Source organism: Bombus pascuorum, chromosome 5 (assembly GCF_905332965.1).
Source record: "Bombus pascuorum chromosome 5, iyBomPasc1.1, whole genome shotgun sequence".
Taxonomy (NCBI): Eukaryota; Metazoa; Arthropoda; class Insecta; order Hymenoptera; family Apidae; genus Bombus; species Bombus pascuorum.
The window spans coordinates 6,854,692-6,876,741 of NC_083492.1; the positions used below are offsets into that span (position 1 = coordinate 6,854,692).

A 22,050-nucleotide genomic window follows, 5' to 3' on the forward strand; every position below is an offset into this window, starting at 1 on the left:
GCGAAGGATACCGGTGAACTGTTTCGATCATCGTAGCTACGATTAGAACGTGCTCGTCACGGCACCGTTTTGCTCGACCCGAATTCGACGAAATCGGCATCGACGCACGTTCGAGCGTGACTGCACGTAATTTTCCGCGAGATTTACTTTAGAGAGCCTTCATCGTGGGAGAAAATGTTAATCGTTTCACTCGTTAAACAGGTTACTCTCGTCGTGTTATCTGCATTTTCTAATCTCCTCTAACGGGCAGGAGTTTTCAAAGTCCACAGCGAACTTGTGACTCGTCCCTTCGTGGCTGGACTTGCGGCTTTCCTCCAACAATTTCTCCTGAGAATTTCGCGTTTCCCTCGTTTTCACGGTGCTTTGTCAAACATGGCGAGCGCGACATGGCAAAGGTCGCCTGTTATTTGACCCAGATTTAGCGAATTTTTTGATTACGCTAGCTCAAGCGTACGGAGACGTAGCGTTGAACAGCTTGCAAACGATCTCGGCGCAAAATTACGCGTTTATTTCGTTCCGTTCGTTTGTTTCGCGTTAACCTTTTAAAGCCTGTTATTACTAGAAAATTTCTGCTGTCCTGGCTGGCGTTTCGGCTTAATACGTTCGTTTTTGTTTCAGATACGGGTGACGCGAAACAGACGCGGTTAATCGTTTCATTATCGTTGGACCGCGGATTCTTACTCATCTACGATACTAATGCGTATTACGGTATTGTTACAACGTACAGATTTAAAAATGCAAAGATGCATAGAATATACGCAATGTACAGGATCATGTAAATGTACAGTAAAATATTCCAAAGTGCAATACCTGTTATAAGTTGTACTGGACAAAAGGAATTACGTAGGTTCCATCTCTCTTAGCTCTCGTCATAAAAATAGGAAATTGCGTAACAATCCGCGCTGCAATTATCCATTCACAGCTGAATATTACCGCGATGACATTAGGTACTGTACTGAAATGTTTTGCCGCTATTCGGTATTACGATTATTAAACGAAATATGAAATTGTTTATGGTTCGCGATGATCAGAAACGAAGGTCCCATGGGAAAAGAAGGGAATCTAGAGTTTCAGCAATTCTTAGAAGACGAAAATGAATCTTTCTTATTTTATTTCTGTGCTATAACGTCGCGACTTCGTATCTTTTCATATATCAAAATAGAACGTGCAACGCGTTAAGCTTGAAAAAAAAAAGAAGAAATTGATTCAATGATTTTTGAAATTCGCAAGAACGCAGGAGCGTACGAAAAAATGAACCTTGAGCCACCTTGAACTAACGTAGCATTTTTACTCGATGAGAATATTAGAAACAAAATTCACGCGACTATGAAATTTCATTTACTCGATAGTCTGTAAGAGCTGGGGGAATAACTTTCCATCGTTTCAAATTCTTCGTTGATCGACGATAATGAAAGGATCGTTAACTGAATTTTCCAAGAAAACGATCTTTATCAGCAACGTTTCGAAAGTTGTTTTCACGATGCGCCTCCACCGTGGTGTTTGCGAACTGTTCGTCTCCTGTTTGCCATTTATTTGCATGTTCGCGAACGTGTTCGTGAAACGTAGTTCTCTGAGGCAAAGTTCCTGCAAACACTGTGACATACATAGACAAGCGTAGGTACTTGCTTCAAAGCTTCGTCTGACTATTGTTGATGTTCGTCAAATGATAAATTGTAGTTCGAACACACGCTCGAGTTACCTCGTTCGACGTGTCTTGGAATGCTTAATGAATTACAGCTAATAGGAACACGTAATTGAACGAAGAAATAGTTCAACTTTTTCACGCTCCATACGCCGAGTATTATTTCCAATAAATCTGCTCTTGATCTTTCGTAATCTTAACATTAGAACTACCGATAGTTAACACGAAGCTATTTCTACCAAAAACCAGTGAAAATGACTGGTCTTTAAAAAATACGTAATAGAATATTTTTATATTTATCGATTTATTACTTTCTTACAGAAGAAATTCCATGTTACGTGGTACATTTTTAGTATTATTAACGAGGATCCCTAAAATGATCCCTAAACGAGGGTTGGCACGTTTATAAAATTGTTAAACCAGTCGTTTCCACCGGTGTGATATTTCTAGCGTTAGCATCTAGCGATCTAGCGATCGATCCGCAATTTTCCTGATAACTGATATCGTCATATCGAACGATACGCAGTACAAATTTTAAAAACGTGTGACAAGTTGTACGAAACGTGGAAACTGGTTAATTGGGTTCTATAAACAAATTGCAGGACCCTTTTACACTTTGACAAATACCAGTCATTTTTACTGCTATTGGTATAAGTAGCCTGGATACAAAATTATTTTGAATTTGAATACGTAAAAGACAAAATAAAATTCATTATATTATTCTTTTAGTTATCGTTGCAAAAGTCATTAGATCATTGCGAGAAAAAATATAACACGAAGTAGGAATTTTAAAATAAAATTGTAAAACCAGTCAATTTTATTAGTGCGGGAGTTCTAGTGTTAAATTGTTTCTATAACTATTTATAGTGTGAAATATAATTTTATTCCTTTTCTTTTATATTTCACGATGAACAATTTGACTGTGACATCGCCAAACATTTTCTCGTTCAAATTGATCTACATTTTCGATCAACGACTTTCTTCCACGTAAATTGAAAAATAAGCCTTGATCTACCGTATCTGAATCTACCGTATAACCTTTTGATATTAGAAATCTGCTCTATATGTTTGATTGTTCCGAGGTACTTAGAACGCTGCGTTTGTCAGCAAACGGGTCCATTATGTTCGTAATCTAAAGCGACACGGAGCAGCTTAGTTTATCATAGAGAAAGAAGAGCGTATGTATACGTTTTCGAATGTCGGATAATCTAGGAAGAAGCATCGACGAAGCTCGATGGAAAAATCTATTATCCTTTTCTGTGCGGCAGAAGGCAATCAAGTTGAGTAGCCGAAGATCGCGGTCGCATGCTCACGATACAGAAGCTCGTGGAGTTAACGCGCGAATTTATCCGCTCGGTGCACACGAACCCTCGTCCCAAGGCCGATGCATTCGCCAAGAAAATTCGCCACAGTTGCTCCCCAGCTTCGTTGAACGTGTAGCGATGGGATCAAGTTCAACGCGTGCCTATAAATTCGAATCAAATGCAATGGCGATGGTTAACTTTATAAAATTCGAAAGCTGCTCGTACAAGTAGATGCGAGGTAATTTTCTATGCAGAAGCACGAAGAAGATTTGGAATAAAATTTGTTCGTCCTGAGTTTCGAATTTCGAGGAAACTGAGTTTGCAAATTTGTCAAGTATACTGCAACTTGGCTAATTTAGGTTTACGAGTAAACGGTCAGCAGCTGGCAATTCTACGCGCCACAATTTTGCGTTAAGTTAAAAATTCTACGGTAAAATGTTACGCGTGGAAGATGTGCGATATAATTTATTTTCATTTTCGAGAGAATGAAGTTTGAACGTATTCAAAAATGAAAAATAGTACGCGGGTATGTTGGATTTTCCAAATTTCAAACATGAGCCTAGTCTTGCGAAATTTCATTTTACATTTGTCGCTTCTCTTTCGACGTACAGTAACCTGCTGCCGCTCATTTACCGTTGTCCAATCTGCAGTTAGTCACGTTCAAGTACAGTTGATCAATTTTCAAACTCGATTTTCTCGAGAACTAAACTCCCAGCGAAAGAATTTTCCTGTATTTATTTTTTCGTAAATCATCTCGCGTGCGTGTTATTCGACCGCTCCCTGTCTGATGCGTTCGGTTCATTGTATTGGGCTGACAACTAAGTGATCGCGGATTTTGTCATTAGGTGGTATTGACAAAATCCGCAATCACTTAGTTGTTAATCCACTAGAGAAATCTTCGGCCTTGTCAAGCTGTTTTCCAACATCGGAACAAACGTACTCGTGAGTTCCGAAAATCAACTTACAGGTACTTCGATTTTAGAATAAATCAGTGACAAACACTGTATATTCTATTTGTATCTTTACGAGACAGAGTGATTGATCGATTATATGCGAAAATTACAATAAAAGAGTTGGATTTCAATGACAAAAAAAAAAAAAAAAAGGGAAACGATTTAGTCGAACTTATACGACTAGAATTCCATGGTTACTTGCGACTATCTTTTCCATTTCTCAAAATATTCACAGACGGTTCGATTCTGTCGCGTTTAACCGAAGAATCTACCGGAAAGTAACGTTTCTTTTCCTCGAAATACGCATAGAAAGTTGGAATTTATTCGGTCGATCTTCGAACTTAGTTGCGACGTATTGGATAACTTACTTGAACTCATCGCGGTGTGTCTCCTCCACTTTTCGAGTGAACTTGGCGCCGGGCCAGAACGTGTTCGAACGTCGGTCCACGATTCGGAGAAAGTGCAACCTCTTCTCGCCTCGTGTCTCGTCGAGACTATTTTTCAAGGGCGAGTCGCGCCATCTACGCGGCTACTGATAATGCATACACACGTATACACTTGCAACTATTCTCCAGAATTTTCCTGAAATGTATTTACCTGCTATTAAGTCGCGTGTTCGCTAGCAACGTTGATGCAACATGTTCATAAACAGATGGCGACTATTCTAGGATTCTCTGTTTTTCGCTTCATATATTGACTGAAACTTTGATAGCGTAATTTCACGAGATATCGAAGTTTCTCGGCGGATAAATTTATCCAGCTTTCGTAGTGTTAAAAGCCTTTCAAGACTGTATTTTGCGATAGCAAATGTTCTATTTTATCGGTTAACAGCAATGGTGGAATAGTAATGGATCAAGTAGCATCGGTATAAGAAAGAAAGTTCTTTGTAAAATTTCACGAACGATATCTACGAGAAAATTTGGTAAATGGCACTCATGGGAATTTAGAAATATCGAGTCTCCCGGGACTGATGTTTGGGGTAGCAGCAGGAAATTTATTTTATCAATTAGCGATAATAGTGTTAGGTTGTCCGAAAGGAGTCTTTCTTTTACAGACTCGTCTTTTACGACAACGCATCTTTATACAAACATGAAACCTAATCTGTCGAACGTTGTAATCTTTATCTTGATAGAACAAAATGGATCATACGTAATTCGATAAAATAATATAAAACGGAAAATGTTGCGCATCCACTATTTCCTTATAAAACGAAAGAAACTTTTCGGACGACCTAATAGAATGATAATAGGTCAAATATTGATATCAGCGTGAGAAAGACAGCTTTTTAAAGAAAGGTTTTGTAAAAATTGCGAATAACATCGCTTCTCGGCCTTGTGGCTAACGTCAAAGCGTAGCATCTGTTCTTAACAACTTAACACCTTACCGACCGATAGCTTATTAATTGTTGCCGACAATCTTTCTCATTATTTGAACAGTAATTTGCTATTTAGTACTAAGGTACCTTGTTCAGCTGCGTCAGCTGCGCTACTTTGTAAGCTTTCACAGTTTTATACCAATTTGAAAAACGTACCATTCGCGATGAAAAAAAAAAAAAAATGGTATTGGAGAGTCTAAACGGAAACAAACCGCCAGGGAGAATCTGCGCCTGAGATGCCGATCGGACGTGCGCATGCTGTTGAATCGCTAGCGGTCGGTAAAGCCTTAAGATTGGTTTTTATGCAAACTGCACAACGTTGAATCTTCGAAGATTGTTTTTTCCGGATATCATGACAGATCTTCTGTTTTATCGATCAAATGGCACGATAAAAGATATATGAAATGTGTATAGTATAGTATATGTCTTTATAGTAACGAGTAAACGACTCTGACGAAACTGCTGCTCTTTCCACGATTTCATGGTGTATTTACGACGTTGATAGTGGTATGCACGGTTTTGTCTCTGGACGTGCGAATGATGACATCATTCTTTGTTCTAAATGAACGCACCTGCAAATCTTCACGTGTAAATTGCACGTGGATTCCGCGTGTGCAGGAACATCCGCCTTGTTGGAAGGCACTCGTTCCTGAAAATAACGAACTCATATACCAGCCACAAATTAAATAGCAGATTTAACGCTAGAATTGTCTATTTACGATAAATACCTAGATATTCAATATATAATGAATTATTACGATTTGAACGATAATAATTAGAATAATAATTAATCAAAATACTTAATTACGTTTCTACGTGAACTTTATCTCTGAGAAGGCAATTATTTTGATCGAATCTTGTATATACTGAGAGTAGTATATTTGTAGAATACAGTTGAACAACGTTAATTTTAAATTTAGCAATCTTCCAGTTCAAAAGTTATTAGGCGAGAAAGCTTGCAAAATTTGATATGGCTTTCTTCGTTTTATGCGTAGCAGATAGATCGTTCGTATTTGTCGATGCTATCAGCGTAATTGAATACTGTTTCCTGGTGATAAGGAAGTACCAGCAGCAATACGGCTGAAATTAGCATCTCCAAATGCGAATTTCTGTAGAAACAAGCTGTATTCGTTCGTTCAAGTTCGTTCAACCGGATGGATAAATTTTTTCGTTCGTCCGTCCTTTGAAACAACGTTGTGACTAAATGAAAATTTAAAAAGATGGTAACTTTTCTCTTTTATTTTTTTTTAGCGTAGACAAACGAAAATTCTGGGTGAACGAACGTGTACAAATCGTGGACAATCATATTCCACTTCAGAATTAATGGAAAAGTTAATGAGAAGATAATTGAAGCCGATGGGAAATTTTTTTTTAATTCTCCTTTGGCGATAACTTGCCTTTGAACGATAGATAAACGAAAATTTTGTTTGAACAAACGTGGACGAATCGCGGGTCAAGCTGTTTGTTTTTTCTACAATTTCGCATTTCGGCGTGGCAACTTCATCGAGCTCGAGTTACATTGGTACCGGTTAGGCTATATCTTTCTTCTTCTTCTTTCTAACAACGTTATTTGATACATTGGTTCGTATATTGTATTTTCATATATCGTAACTTAGCGATATTCCGCTACTTTGAGCACAGTGTCTCACACACTTGTCGCGAAGGTTTCTTTCGTTTTATAAGGAAATTATACTACGCGCTATTTTTTGTTTTATATTATTTTATCGAATTATGTATGATGCATGTTCTGTTGAAACATAATGGATCATTCGATATAATAATGATGCATATTCTATGCGAACAAAATGGATCATAATTTAATAAAATAATATGATGCATGTTCTGTTGGAACATAAGTGAATATAATTTAGTAAAATAATATGATACATGTTCTATTGGAACAAAATGGATGATAATTTAATAAAATAATATAATGCATGTTCTATGGAAACAAAATGGATCATACATAATTCGATAAAGTAATACGGTGCATGTTCTATGCGAACAAAATGGATCGTAATTCAATAAAACAATATAATACCAAACGATAGGATAGACCGTGCGTGTTTCTTCGTTTTTGAAAGATAAGACGCAAGACAAGATAAGGAAAAGAATTATAGGTGTTTTTATTTTGCCATTTCTTGTCACGATCATCAAGATTATGGGAAGATTGAAACGAAGAACCGACGAAAGATGATAATAGCACGACTATAGCGATGTATTTCTGGCGACGTGGATTAATTCTAGGGTTGAATTAATTATCGAAAGCGGATTTAGTTTCTCAGTTTATCTTGAAACTATAGCAAGTATAGTTCGATCGTTTGCAAGATAAGACACGGTGGACATAATTTGGCCGATGTATCGTTGCGAATTTAATACTAGCGATTCCATTATTCCAGGGCAGGCTCGTTGGCTCGTGAACATCGTATCCCAGGAAAGTAATGAAAATTCTGCTGACTGGAATTTGTTTCCGGGTCAGCGGCTGTTCCTCTGAAACTAGTTTCTATGACGCGATAAGCTTGCACCAAGGGCGAAACTATACATCTAAAAACGCGAAGGGTCGCGCTACGATAAAATCTTTAGTCTCGCGAACAAAATGATTACAATGTTGTCTTTTTGTAATAAGAGTTGACACGGTGACTGCTTGCAAGCCCACGTCACGCGTAAAATCTTTTCAAACGTCCTTAGTCTTCGGAAACTAAATTTTCTTCACGATGCCAAACGAAATAAAAAAGAGACCAGATTATAGTACATTTTTTAAAAATAAGCAGTTAACACTTTGACTGCCACGCCGAAATCACATGTTTCGCTCATCACTTCACGGCAATATTTTTATTATTCAAAGCATATAATGGCAAAATAATAATAAATTGACGATGTAAGACAACGTTCTTCTCCAATGCACCGTTTATCTTATTGGTGGTCACGGGTGACCACCGTGGCGCCCTGGTAGCAGTTGACAGCGACGTATTATAACAAGGCTTCGTTTATTTCAACAAACCATTCGCATTTGTTATTTCGTCGTAAGCAAAACGTGCAGAATATATTGTTGAAACGTGTACAAGATATTAGTAAACGGTATTTGCTCGTTCTATATATAATAGTAAGGTATGTGCACACTTCTAACCTCAATTATATATATGGTTATAAAGCAGCATTTACGATTATTTTCTAAGCTGTGTTTAGAATAATATTCGTAGATTACTCAAAGATATGGATGCAAACACAGTGCACCGTTAGATGCAAGATCTGTTCTCATTTCTTTTTATCGATGTTCTAATAAAAATGTTTAATCGTTCAATGGGGCACTTTTTCTTTCAAAGTATCTTCTATTTATAGGTTATATTCAAAATGCCCTAACTGTCAATTTTCATACAATCTTTACAATTGTAAAAAGTTGAGGCGCTCTGGTCACCAATGACCATCATGGCGTCACAGGAGAAACCGTGGCCGGTCAACGTGGCAATCAAAGTGTTAAATTCTAAAAACGATCAAATCGACGAGCAAGAACACAAGACCAGAAAGAATTACGTTTTCAAACGTTCGAAGAACGAGCTTTTGTATTCACGTATTGTCAACACCATTGATTTAACGACGATATAACAACACAGATGGTACATATTACATATATATATATAGATATAGTTATGGCTCAGCCTTGTTCGAACACTTCCAACGCGTAGAACGAAACGCATTGGACTCGTATTATATGAAATTAATTTTGCTGATAAACGAATAGATAATGTTTAAGGACGAATAATAAGTCTAATTAATTGAATAATTACTATAAAATTTATTAAAAATTTTGGTGAATTAAGAGGAACTAAATGTCTAAGGTTTTTTGTAGGAAAATTAATAGCTGTATAAATAATAAATCTCGATCATATAGAAAATTCTATTTATAAATTAAATAATAAATGTCCATTTGAAGTAAAAATATATGGTACTGATCAAAATAAATTTAATGTTATAATATAGATTATAATTCTTAAAAATATATAAATATTTGAAATATATTTATTTATTCTAATTATTTTAAATCCATTAGATAAATAATCAATAAGTAATTTAAAAATTATTATAATTCATGATGGAATTAATCAATATAAATTGGGAAATATAATGATTGCTATTAATATAAAAATTCAATTTCACTGAATATTATTATTAATTCACTTACTTTTTAATCAGCAAGCATAACAATTAACGATATTTATTTCACTATATAGGCGAAGTAAAAATTATGTAATAAAAAATGACTATTAGAATTCTGCGAGGATGGAATTTTTCTCTCGCTGCTGAGAACGCTCGTTTTTTCCATTTAAATTATTAATAACGTCATTTCTAAATTACTCGTACAGTTATTCGACTTACTAATGCGATTAAAGAAGTAACGTATCAAACACGTTGATCAAATCATCTCGTTATCGCCGGAGAGATTAACGCGGTATTTCATTTGCGCGCGTCGTTTGATCCGCGTCGTTCCACATTATTCGGTAATTTCGTGCGAAATATTCGACAGGCTACGTCCAACTGATTAATTTGCCGATGATTTATTACACGTTAATGGATTCATTGGCATTGGCGTAAAGCGCCTAGAAGCCGGCTCTGCCGCTTCATTTTTACCGCCGATGCCAATGTGCGACTCCAAATATAAACCTCTTGGTTGGTAAGCTCGCGGTGCCATCCATTCTCAGCCCTGGACCGAGTTTATTTTCTATGGTTCGGCGACACGTGCGGCTCGGGACACGTCGCTTTTCCTTTCCGTCTGTCTCGTCGCGTCCTCCAGTTCCATCCAATTTCGCGATAACAAATTCCCGGGATTCGAAGAGAAGAAGCCGGTGCCGATGTTGGAAAATTACGGTGACACTGAAATATCGAGCGATCTCGCGCAAGTACACAGATCTCGGGAAATTTTCTTGCTGTGGGAAAAATTTCGTGATCCGAGAAAATTCGCCAATGGCGAGCAATTTCGAAAATGTCGGAGATTTCGTAAAGTTTCGGTGACTTTGCCAGTGTGCGGAGAAACGCGAGAAATTGTGGCGATTTCGCCGATTTCCGGATATTTGGAAGTTTAGGAATTTGCGGAGATTCGCAGTGTTGGCGAGGATCTGCGCTTCTGTAAAAACGTGGCGACTTTCGAAGACCTCGACAGACAGAAAAGACGATTTCGTAAAATTTAAAGCTCTCCTGGTATTCTGTGTTTTCGTGGAAATACAACGACCGTAGAAAAATTCGCCGATCCAGCAACATTTGGCGATTGCGAGAAGCTTCAAGTCTTCGTAAAATGCCGCGCCTTCGTAGAAATTCGAAGATAAAAATGTGAAAATTCGCCAAGCTCGGAGAAATTCCAGAGTTTCCTATAGACGATCCTGAAACTTTGTACAAGCTTTGACGTCACCGAAAATCGTTCTATTCGAAGCTGGAGAAATATGAGCACATCCACCGCAAGTAGCTTCCACTCCTCCAGAGTAGTCCCTTGAGGAACATGTCCAAGTTCTTCCGCAGGATGCTCCTGTGCGGATGCTCGTCTCGTTCGGGAGCCGATGGACAAACGTTCGTCGTCGACGAATCCATAGTCGACGATGTACCCAAGTCCATCGAGTTTGCGACGAGCGACGAACAACCGGAGGACGTCGCGACGCACTTTGACTTGTCTACCATCAAATTCATAGACGACGAGGAGACAGACGACGACGTGGATTTTGAAAATGGTACTTGCGTGGTTCGCGTTCGCGAAAATAGGAATTCGTTGGTTTGGGTTTGCAATGGTTGTTAATCTTTAAAGACTATCGCTAATGAAATTTCAGCTTCGTGTGAAAATTTTATTTTAATATTTATCGTATTTTTATATTGCTTTAATATTATTTCGATGTTATCGTGACATTATTGTGACGATGCTATTAGTAATAAACAGACTGTGCTTGTTTATGCAAATTTATATTTTTATGACCGCGACAAACGACATGGAACCTAAGGGAACATTTCCTTCGGTTGTTACAAATTATAGTAGATATTATACTTTGGATGTTTTATATATTTTCGCGTATCAGATGCATCCTGTTAATGAACAAACTGTGTACGTTTATGCAAATTCGTATTTCTCTGTTAGTGTAATATTGCGAAGAATATTACGCGCGTTATATGCGCGCTTGCACTTGCACATTTTCTATTGGGTTGGCAACTAAATGATTGAGGGTTTTGTCAATACCATCTAATGACAAAATCCACAATCTCTCAGTTGCCAACCCAATATAAATGTACGAACATCTGCGGCTCGAGCAATGAAACGTTTCATCCTTTTTTGTTTCATTTGATCGGTTTCTAAAAGAAAAAATATACCATACACTGTATCTGTGTTGTTTTCTCCGTGTCTCTGATTCGTTGCGACAATTAATCGTCGTCCGATAAACGACGCGCAATTTGATTCAGCCGAATTGCGTGTTTATTTGAAAGTAGAATTAGGCGAAAGGAAGGAAGATGGACTAATTGCTTTGAAATTGTTGACAGTAGTGCCGGACGAGTTCAGCTCTGGTCTGGTGCAGGAAGCTTGGGTCATCGCCATCGAAAGGTAATTAATTACTTTGTTACTTATTATTGGGTTGGCAACTAAGTGGTTGCGGATTTTCTCAATACCACCTAATGACAAAATTCGCAATCACTTAGTTGCCAGCATTAGTTCAGAGAATGAAACGACTAAGAGAAATTTGTCAAGGGAAGGTGGTGCTATATTACTTTGCTACTTACTATTGGGTTGGCAACTAAGTGGTTGCGAATTTTGTCATTAGATGGTATTGAAAAAATCCGCAATCACTTAGTTGTCAGCATTAGTTCAGAGACTGAAGCGACTAAGAGAAATTTGCCAAGGGAAGGTGATGTTATATTACTTTGCTATAATTACTTTTCCACTTACTATTGGATTGACAACTAAGTGGTTGCGGATTTTGTCAATACCACCTAATGACAAAATCCGCAATCACTTGATTGCCAACATTAGTTTAGAGAATGAAACGACTAAGAGAAATTTGTCAAGGGAAGGTGGTGCTATATCATCGATTAGTCGCTTCTTTCTTTAATCATAATTTCATTTACATATTGATGAAATTCTCGATGAAGCTTCATTCAGCGTGAAAGAACTAGCTTGCGTGGAATACCGTGCGACTTTCCTCTCCGCCAGTGTAATTACACGTTTCCCAACTGAATACCTTTCACGCTAATCTTTGACTTAACGTTCGAGCTTAAAATACTCTTCTGCATCGTCGTACAACACGCGGTTGACGTTCATTGTTTGAAGAGCGGAATGTTGGCGTGACTCCTAACCGAAGTTCAGTGGCACTTCCTGCAACCTGAACGTTCCACCTTCTAATTTTAGGCTATTCATCTGCGATGTGTTCTTTAATGTTCGTGCGCTCACGAAGATGACGTATTCGATGACGATAATGAAACGAGCATGATTTTGTTGCAGGCGTGCAAAGGAACGATTTAAGCGGCTCACGTCTCACTGGAGGTTCCAGCCGTGCGATATTCTGGACAAAGAGGTACAGCAACTTGTCTCATTTTAACGTATTAATAGAACTTTGAGTGCGGATGAGTCCACGGTGGTATCGTGGCTTGGTCGGTGGTTCTTCCGGATGTGGTTGACGCCACGTTGGCCGTCGTCGACGTTCAACCACGCTCCGCTCACGCTGAACAACCACGACACTTTGGCTCCGCGGTTAATGCGTTAGCTTTTAAATTAAACTCCACGTCGATCTCTAGATCTTCCAGGACGTAGATGAGCGGCGAAAAGTTTGGAAGCATCGTGAGCTTGCATAGAGACTTCCAATAAGAAGGCAGATTAAAAAGAGCGAAGGATGAACGCGATTATGAATGCAGAATAAGCAGTTTATTTCGAAGAGTAGACTGTGGATGTTTACTTGCGTATTCATGACGAATTTTAGCGCGCAAAAGCTCATTACACAGCATGTGTCTAACGTAAGAAGATATTCGTATAAAGCGTCTCCATTAGCTTATAATATTCTTCTTTAATTACGTTCGTGGAAATGCAACAAATCTGATGTATATATAGATACATTTACAATGACACAGATGTACAGATAGATAGAATTAATAATATTCATTGTTACGCGTAAGGAAATTAGAAAAACTTCTCTGTCTATGCATATATTTCATTCTCATAATTATATTAAGAACATAAACGCACTTAAATACCCGCAGTCTGCGTCTAACGTCATACTTGTAAATACGAATATTGGAATATTTTCGTCAGCCACATTTCGAGAGATCGTGAAGCCCAGCGACGAGTTAATTCGTCCATTCCGGTTAACGGATTAATCATCTTCTCTCTCTCTTTCTCTCCTGTTTCCCGCAATAAAACCAAAAGAAATAGGTCGAAAGATAATGGGGTTGGGTTGGAGAAGCGATCGCGTGGATAAATGGTTAATCGATGGTGGCTCGATTAGAGCCAATTCCTGTGCCCATGCACGATGAGCATCGCCGAGATAAAGTGGCCGATCGCTTGGTTGTCTCCATTGTATTCAAACAATTAGTTCCTATTCCATTCGCGTGCTCCTTTGGCATCTATCGGACATTCTAATCAGGGACGTATTCGCGAACCAACGACGTTCACTATGATTTAAATAATCCATCGAAATAACTCTGAAACGAACGAGTCGATTGACAGGGAAAATCGTCACGGCGGTTGCTCGTAATATGCGGAATGCAAAAGTAAACGAGCGCAGTGAGCGGTGGCCACACGATCATGCGCGTCCTTGGTTCGATGCAGCTCGTGTATGTACGTTGTTGTACCCGTGTATGTTCCACAGGTTGCGACCCCGAAACCGTTGTCAGAGTTTTCCTTCTTTTTCCCTCGTTTCTAAATTACCTGTGTATCCGCACAAGCTGACGAAACTATTCGAATACTTGCAGAGAGACCTTGTGCGAATGTGAGGCTTTCGAGTGAAATTCTTTGATTCGTTTGACGCCCTTGGTCCTTGCCTCGGGTTATTCAGTCAGTAGATATCGATAAATGTATTAGATTGTCCCAAAAGTTTCTTTTGTTTCATAAGTGAAATAATAGGTGCGCAACATTTTTTATTTTAAATTATTTTATGGATTACTTTATGGATCCATTTTGTAGAAATAGAATAAAATGGATCATAGGTAATTCAATAAAATAAGAAAAAATGTTGTGCGTCTACCACTTATAAAACGAAAGGAACATTAAGAGTAATTAAGTTAGCATCCTTTGGTATGAATGAGTGGTATAAAAGAGTCATAATTTCAGGTGGATGAAAATTGGTTCTGGTTGGAGACACGATGAATTACCTGGCATTAAGTAGGTCTGTCCGATGTTGGGACGTTTATGCGTTTCTAGCCGCAACCAAAAGGCTCGTACCGCCGTGTTCAAGCCAGAAGAGCGTATCTGCAACTTTCGCTTAAATCAAGTCATTGCTGCCAGTTGGCACAAGAGTTAGTGGTTCATCTTTATGCATATTAAACGAGAAGACCGTGTCTGCATCGAAACTGAAGATACACATGATAGTTGATATCTCGGATGGTATATTAAACGGATGTCGAGGTTGTCAAATACTAAAAGTCGTTTCTCTCGAAACCACCGTTTCACCAGATTACGCTTATTTGAATTAACACGACGGTACATAGATTTTATCTAAGCTCGTCAGCTGTTCACACGATACGTAAAGTTGTGTAGAATGTTAAAAGCGATGTTCTCATAGACACAATATCTAATACACGGGATAAATTTATACATTTAACTGACGTTTATAAACATTCATAAAAAAATTCGAAATTGCACAAACGTCCTACAAAACGCTCCACTTGTACATTTGTACAAAATGTGGCCATCGAATGGATTGTTTCTCGTTCCAATAAAAGCGTGACGAGAGAGAGAGAGAGAGAGAGAGAGAGAGAGAGAGAAATGGGGGAGTAGAGAAAAATGAATGCATCGATAGGGAAGTGTCGTTAGGAATTCTTTTGTTTTCGCGAGGAACAGCGGTCGTCCGGTAGAGGCAAACCAGCTGATTGTTCGATGTTTGCTGTGTGTGCAGATCAACGAGGCAGTCGCGTCCACGAGCGGGGACAGCGCGAGCAAAAATGTGACGGGCAACCAAATTACCGTGACGCGTGTCGACAAGTAAGTGGCATTTCATTCTTGCCGTTTCTCTTCCATCCGTTATTCCATCGTTAATCGTTTCCATTCTTTGTTCCCCGTTTCTATCGTTCTGCCTGCCTCTTGCAACGTCTTCTTCGTTTTTTCTTTCTCTTTCTTGCACGCGTGGATTTCACGAGCATCTAAAACATCGCGCAGCGTAGACAATCGAGACGTAATCGCGTACAACGGCGTTTTTATTCGGGACGGAAGCTTAACGGTTTCGATCGGACGAGAAATCGACGAGGTCGACAGTCCGCGGGCGCACGGTCGAGTGTTGAACCTGAAAGTTTGCCAAAAATACTAATTTTCCAGCTTGTTCGACTCGTTTAGCGCGGATATCACCACGGTGATGTTATCTTGATTGTTTCCGGAGATGGGTGTCGCCAGACTGGCGCTATCGACCTTCTCAACGCGTTAAGAAGAAGATAATTTCAGTTGCCCACGCAACTTTTCGCTTGGCCGTGTAACTTTCAACGAACGGCCGCGCAACTTTGTCCAGTCAACGTGTCAATCTGTGATTTCTGTGAACGCGTATTCTGCCGTTTAACGAACGAACGATATCGACGTTCCGACGAACTCGGTGAAGAGCCACATACATCGGCGCAGCGATTTTCACTCAGCGTTCTGCGAGAGGTCACAGGTGTGCTGGAAAAATTTGTAACTTTCAACTGGTATCCTTGAATCACCAGGAACCATGACGATCTACGATCAAGTTATTCAACCTGTTAGCTCTTTTTGACGAGTATACTCGTCGCGAAGAAATGGCAATATTTTGCGTTACGACGAGCCCTGTTGCTAATGGAATTCAAAAAATGAAACGATTTAATTCTACGTTATAACAGCCACGCATACTCCGCGTTTCACGAGTATACTCGTCGTCGCTTACTTTTCGCCACACATTTTAAGTATACGCTTCTCAAAGTTTTCTAGCAGAGTTTTTCGTTTAATTTTATTACTATTCTCTATCGCCGAGAATATAAAGTACACGATAAAACTGAACATTCTAAATTTGAGTAATCGAACACAGATCGCTGTAGTCATCCGTGACCCAACAATGTACCATTTATCTAAGAATTTGAGAATTGAAATGTAAAATAGCCAACTATTTGATCAGGTGTACTGACCTCTTTTCCCTGAGATCGTCAAACAAGGAATTGACAGTAGCCAAAACAATAGCCATCCTTGAAGCGAATATGTACGATATATTTTTTATATTGGATGATAATTAAGTGATCGAGGATTTTGTGATTAGGTGATATTGCCAACTCAATGTAATCAAATATGTACACGTACGAATTTTTATCAGCCTGTGTATTACAGTTCTCTGGGATATCTCGTTCGTTAGAACGTCATCTCGTCCGAATACGCGTCCACGTGAATTTTGTATATTCTGCGAGCCGCGATAGATGGAAACACGCTACGGTACAACGTTTAATTTCCGCAAGGTACCGTATGGTATTTGCGCGCTTCTTTCTGCGACCGCATTTGCATTTGTTAATCGACGCAATTTATCTTCTCTAAATTGTATTAAATTAAATTCATCGTCGCGGTTCACCGATGACGACCGTCACGGTGTCAACGTGTTAGCCGTGTTCGAGTGCTTTGATTTGTTAAAATAACCGAGCAGATGGTCGTAAAAGATGCTCAACTTTTTTATCAGCTTATACGCTCGACCGTGGCGACGTGCAATGTAACGCGAAATGTGAAAACTCGCGGCACACCGCGATGGGAAGTACAATTACAAGCCGGATACGTGAAATTGCGATTGGCGTGATTGATATTCCATTGCGATGCAACCGCGCGTACCATCGCTGTTCTCCTAGCGAGGGGCATTAGTGTGTCGGAAGTTGATTCCTCGCGCGATCTGATGTGTCTTGGTGTTTCTGTCATAGGGAACAGATCACGAACGTCTTCACTCCTAAGCTAAGCAACGGTACCATACCTAAGGGCATAGTGAAAGAGACGAAAGAAGCGAAGGAAGGGAAGGACGCGGCCGAGAAACAGCGGACCTATCCAGAGGAAACGAAGCTTTTAGTGAGTGGAATGAAATACGTTCTTTTCTTTCAATTTCTGTGGCAAATAGAAAGATAGAAATGCTTTAGGATAGGAATTTTCTAGACAGAGTTAAGCTAGGGTTTACTAAACGCAATTCTACTTGTAGACGTTCGCTGTTATTCGGAAGAAATCAAACTTTTTAGCGAGAAAAGGTTTCCCCGACCGATCTTTTCTTACAAATAGAAAGGGAAAGTTTTTGCAATAGGAAGTTTTTTTACGTAGAGTCCAAGTAAGCTTGCTAAAGGGATCTACAGATGTACGGGGATATCTACAGGTGGATTCGTGGATATTTACTCTTATTTGGAAGAAAAACTTTTAGCGAGTGGAATAAGATACGTTCTTCTTGCCAAACTCTATTGGATATAGAAAAATAGAAATCTTTTAGAATAGCAAGTTTTTAGATACAGTTAGAATGGATGAGTTATTAAACACGGTTGTACTTGTAGATGTTTATTCCTATTTGGAAGAAATTAAACTTTTGGCAACTGCAACTTCCTTCTCAGTCTCTGCTAGAAGTAGAAACAAAAATGTTTTAGAATAGAAATTTTCTAGGTAGAGTTGAGACAGGATTACTAGATGCAGATCTGCTTGTAGATACTCTTGCAGAGAAAAAATCAAAGTTCCAGCGAGTGGAAAATATATTCCTATTTGGAAGAAGCCAAACTTTTGGCGACTGCAACATTCTTATAAATCTCTGCTAGAAGTAGAAACAAAAATGTTTTAGAACAGAAATTTTCTAGGTAGAGTTGAGACAGGATTACTAGATGCAGATCTGCTTGTAGATACTCTTGCAGGGAAGAAACCAAAGTTCCAGCGAGTGGAAGATATATTCCTATTTGGAAGAAGCCAAACTTTTGGCGACTGCAACATTCTTATAAATCTCTGCTAGAAGTAGAAACAAAAATGTTTTAGAACAGAAATTTTCTAGGTAGAGTTGAGACAGGATTACTAGATGCAGATCTGCTTGTAGATACTCTTGCAGGGAAGAAACCAAAGTTCCAGCGAGTGGAAGATATATTCCTATTTGGAAGAAACCAAACTTTTGGCGACTGCAACTTTCTTCTAAATCTCTGCTAGAAGTAGAAACAAAAATGTTTTAGAACAGAAATTTTCTAGGTAGAGTTGAGACAGGATTACTAGACGCAGATCTGCTTGTAGATACTCTTGCAGGGAAGAAATCAAAATTCCAGCGAGTGGAAGACTTCTTTTTGAAATAGAAATTTTGTATTAGGATCGCATAGACACAATCTCAATTTACAGAAATTAAAGTGTTAGCGAGTTTAGAACAAAATGAAAATTGAAGGAAATATCGTCGCGATTATCAGGAAATAGCAAGTGACGGTGGACAGCTGCGACAGGATCGATGTTTTTAATATTCTTGAAAGTAACTGGTAGTTAGCTTCTATCTTTATAACTGGCGGGTAAAAATGATTTCTCCTTCATGATGCTTATGTAAACACATCCGTGTGATTGGTTAAGTGTGAGGTAAACATTTCCCGGAATTGTAATTCACCATCCGCCATTCGTTTCTGCATAATTAATCGTGGGCAACGTTGTTGAAGAATTCCGTGAAAATTAACCAAAGTATCCTTGCTTCTTTGTTATGGAACGCAAGCATTTCTGCTCTCTGTTCTTATTCATATTATATATTATTATATGAAATTATGGAAATTATATATAAATTATTAAAATTATTCTATTTCCTTTCACAGGGAATATATCAGGAATTTGATACAACGTTGGTTCTATGTGTACGATAAACGCAATTATAATTTTAGTCTCTGGTGGCAAGCTAATTACGACAAAACATGTATGGAAAATTTAGGAAATGCGCATGGTGACACATATTGAATCGAACAAAATTGTGAAATATAAAATTACAAGGTAACACGGTCGACCTACCAATAAAATGTTTAAAAATGTTTCATATAACGCATACAGCGTGGACGTTGAAAGTAATACGCTATAGTTCCTTACTTATGTGCCCAAATTCATTTTATATGAAACGTATAATACGAATGTAAAAAGTAACACAGTACAGTTTCTCGTAATGTTCTCAAGTTTTCCATATAACGCGTACAACGTGAACATAGAAGCTTCGCGTAATAAATGTTTAAACACATCGGCGAGTTATTTCGACATGGTGAGACGATGATTCATATTTTCAGACACCGGCGCAAGGCGGAAGAGTCGGTGAACGACGTGCCAGCAGTCCTTTCCAAAATGGTCAGACAGAAGTCCTGATCGGGGAGCTGGAGGGCGGCCCAAGGTCGCCGAGGGGATCCACGTCTTCGGCAGTGAACGACGCCAATTTCCTCAATACACCGGATGAACGTGACGATCAGAAGCCCATTTACAGGCGAGTACTAAAATTGAGCATCGATCCGTGCATGCTTTTGCTTCTTTTTAAATATATCCTCTGTGTGCCATCCCCTAGTCGATATATTTTCGTTTATATCGAATCTGTAGCCTGAACGATCGCGTAACGTCAAAGATATTCACGCCTGTCGTACGTTGTTACACAGCTGGTTAGCGAAACATCGCATCAAGTAAAATGTTTATACGCTGACTCATTTTTAATAAGTCCTTTCTGCGTAATTAATCGACGCATCATTAATAACGAATGGACTGCGGATGTTTATGCCTTTACGAAAAATTGTAAAGTGCGCAGAATATAGAATATGCATAATATACAGAAATATATATGTATATAAGATGCTGAGAGTATAATACTTACTTAAAAAATTATTTAAAATTGGTAATTGTTTGCATATGTGAGTAATACTAACTTTTACATTAAAGATCTTCTATCATGTTGGTAATAGCCATTAATTCTAGAATATAAAAAGGGTTCCATTTGTAAGATAAAAGATTAAGAGATTAAAGATAAGAGAAACCATCTAAATATGCATTTTAATTGGAAATGAATCTCTATGTATGTATGATTCCGCTTTTTTAATTATACCCATAATGTAATTAATTATACCTATATAAATTCGCATGAACATCCGTATTCCAACAGTAAATATCGGAAACACCAGAAGTGTGGCGTTACAAAGCAACGCCGTATGCATGTAAAATGAAACATGTAGAAGAAACGACACTCTATCTAAAGGATATTATATTTTCCTACGAATGATCAGAAGAGGGATCAGTTTCTATGAATGATCGTCCTCTTTCGATTCAAAATTCAAACAGAATGTTAAAACATTAAGAGTATCTGATGCTATTAACAAGATATGAGTAGAAACAGGGCGAAGGGATCTGTCAGTGTGCAAAAACGAAATCAGTGACCCAGAGATATCGCACCAGTCTTCTCCTAAAATGTCTTCGTATCAGCCTTGCGCTCCTAGATAGCGTATTCGTTGATGTAGCTATAATTGTATATTCTACGATGTACAATTATTTGAACAGGGTAACATTTACACAGAAGTCGGTAATCTCTGTTATGCTAACGATTAGCTGCGCTAACAAGCGTTGATGTAACATCGTAGGCTCTGGTACACTCGAATTCCAACAAATAATAAATTAATCAGAATATTGAAAACCGAATATGTATAGTTCGTTACAGAAATATCTGGTCGCCTGACCAATCTATAGTCAATTTTTATAATTGTTGATATAATTGTCCTGTACTGTTCATAGACTATCGCTCTTACGCAGGTCAAAAATATATGTACGTCGTATAATCGTGGATGAGGCAACTACGAGCTCGACCAAGTTTATGAAGATGCACGATTCACAGTTACCGCAATAGCGATTCATGTCTATCTAATAACGTGATACGTACTTAAATATGCCGTTCGTATTCTGCCAACAACAAGTACATACGTACACATTTGCAGTCTGCGGACTCCATTGAATTTGGTGCGGAGTTTCTCGGTGCCCTTTAATTTTATAGGTCACCTTAGTTTCCGCGAACGTTTCGCGCGAGCAAGAAATAATCGTTGGTGGGCGTATACAATACCGCTCAAAAGTCTCAGTCCTATTTTTAATATCACTTTGATATCTGATCTATAACGTGAACTTTAAATTGCATCCGCTCTTTAATAAAATCGTTAATACATCTGTAGTATATATCTCTTTTATCGTATACGGTAACAAGTGAAACAAATTATCACAAGGTCATCGTACTTCAATTTTGCAGGAAAAACAATGTTACGAAGTTTGTAGAAGTTGAAGTATTTGATGCGTACATATAGATATAACTATATGGAATTACTATGTTAAATTGTTTATTTGATAACAACGATCGTATCTGTATAATATAATACAACAAGTACTCGCATAGAATTATATATAATAATATAATTGTACATATATTGAGTATATAAATACAATATATTATATATATATATATTTCGCGAGTCAGTGTACATACGTTAAAGTTTTATCGCATAAAATCGTCTCTCGCAGTTCCCTGCAAATCGCATGAAATCGAATGCACCTACGCAGCTGTTACCCTGCCGACACACTGTTATTCACCAGGTGACTGTTAGATGTCGCGGTGAACGTGTTTGTGAGCAACGTAGCACCAGGAATCTCCG

General features: G+C 38.4%; 1 protein-coding gene and 1 non-coding gene across 6 annotated transcripts in view; both read left to right on the top strand.

Moving 5' to 3' along the window:
* The window catches only part of LOC132907417 (protein PALS1), a 130,069-nt gene that overhangs the window by 16,618 nt on the left and 91,401 nt on the right, over positions 1-22,050 (top strand). For 2 of the 5 annotated variants that reach the window (XM_060960502.1, XM_060960507.1), the window contains exons 4-9: positions 619-708; positions 11,785-11,845; positions 12,740-12,812; positions 15,345-15,430; positions 17,341-17,482; positions 19,672-19,862. In XM_060960502.1, the coding sequence (XP_060816485.1) occupies positions 619-708; positions 11,785-11,845; positions 12,740-12,812; positions 15,345-15,430; positions 17,341-17,482; positions 19,672-19,862 (643 nt within the window). The remainder of the gene's footprint in view (positions 1-618; positions 709-11,784; positions 11,846-12,739; positions 12,813-15,344; positions 15,431-17,340; positions 17,483-19,671; positions 19,863-22,050) is intronic. The other 3 variants (XM_060960503.1, XM_060960504.1, XM_060960505.1) reach the window with 3 other exon arrangements.
* On the top strand, positions 5,218-5,435 carry LOC132907602 (U2 spliceosomal RNA). Its single transcript, XR_009658226.1, has one exon. It is a non-coding gene; the product is annotated as a U2 spliceosomal RNA (small nuclear RNA).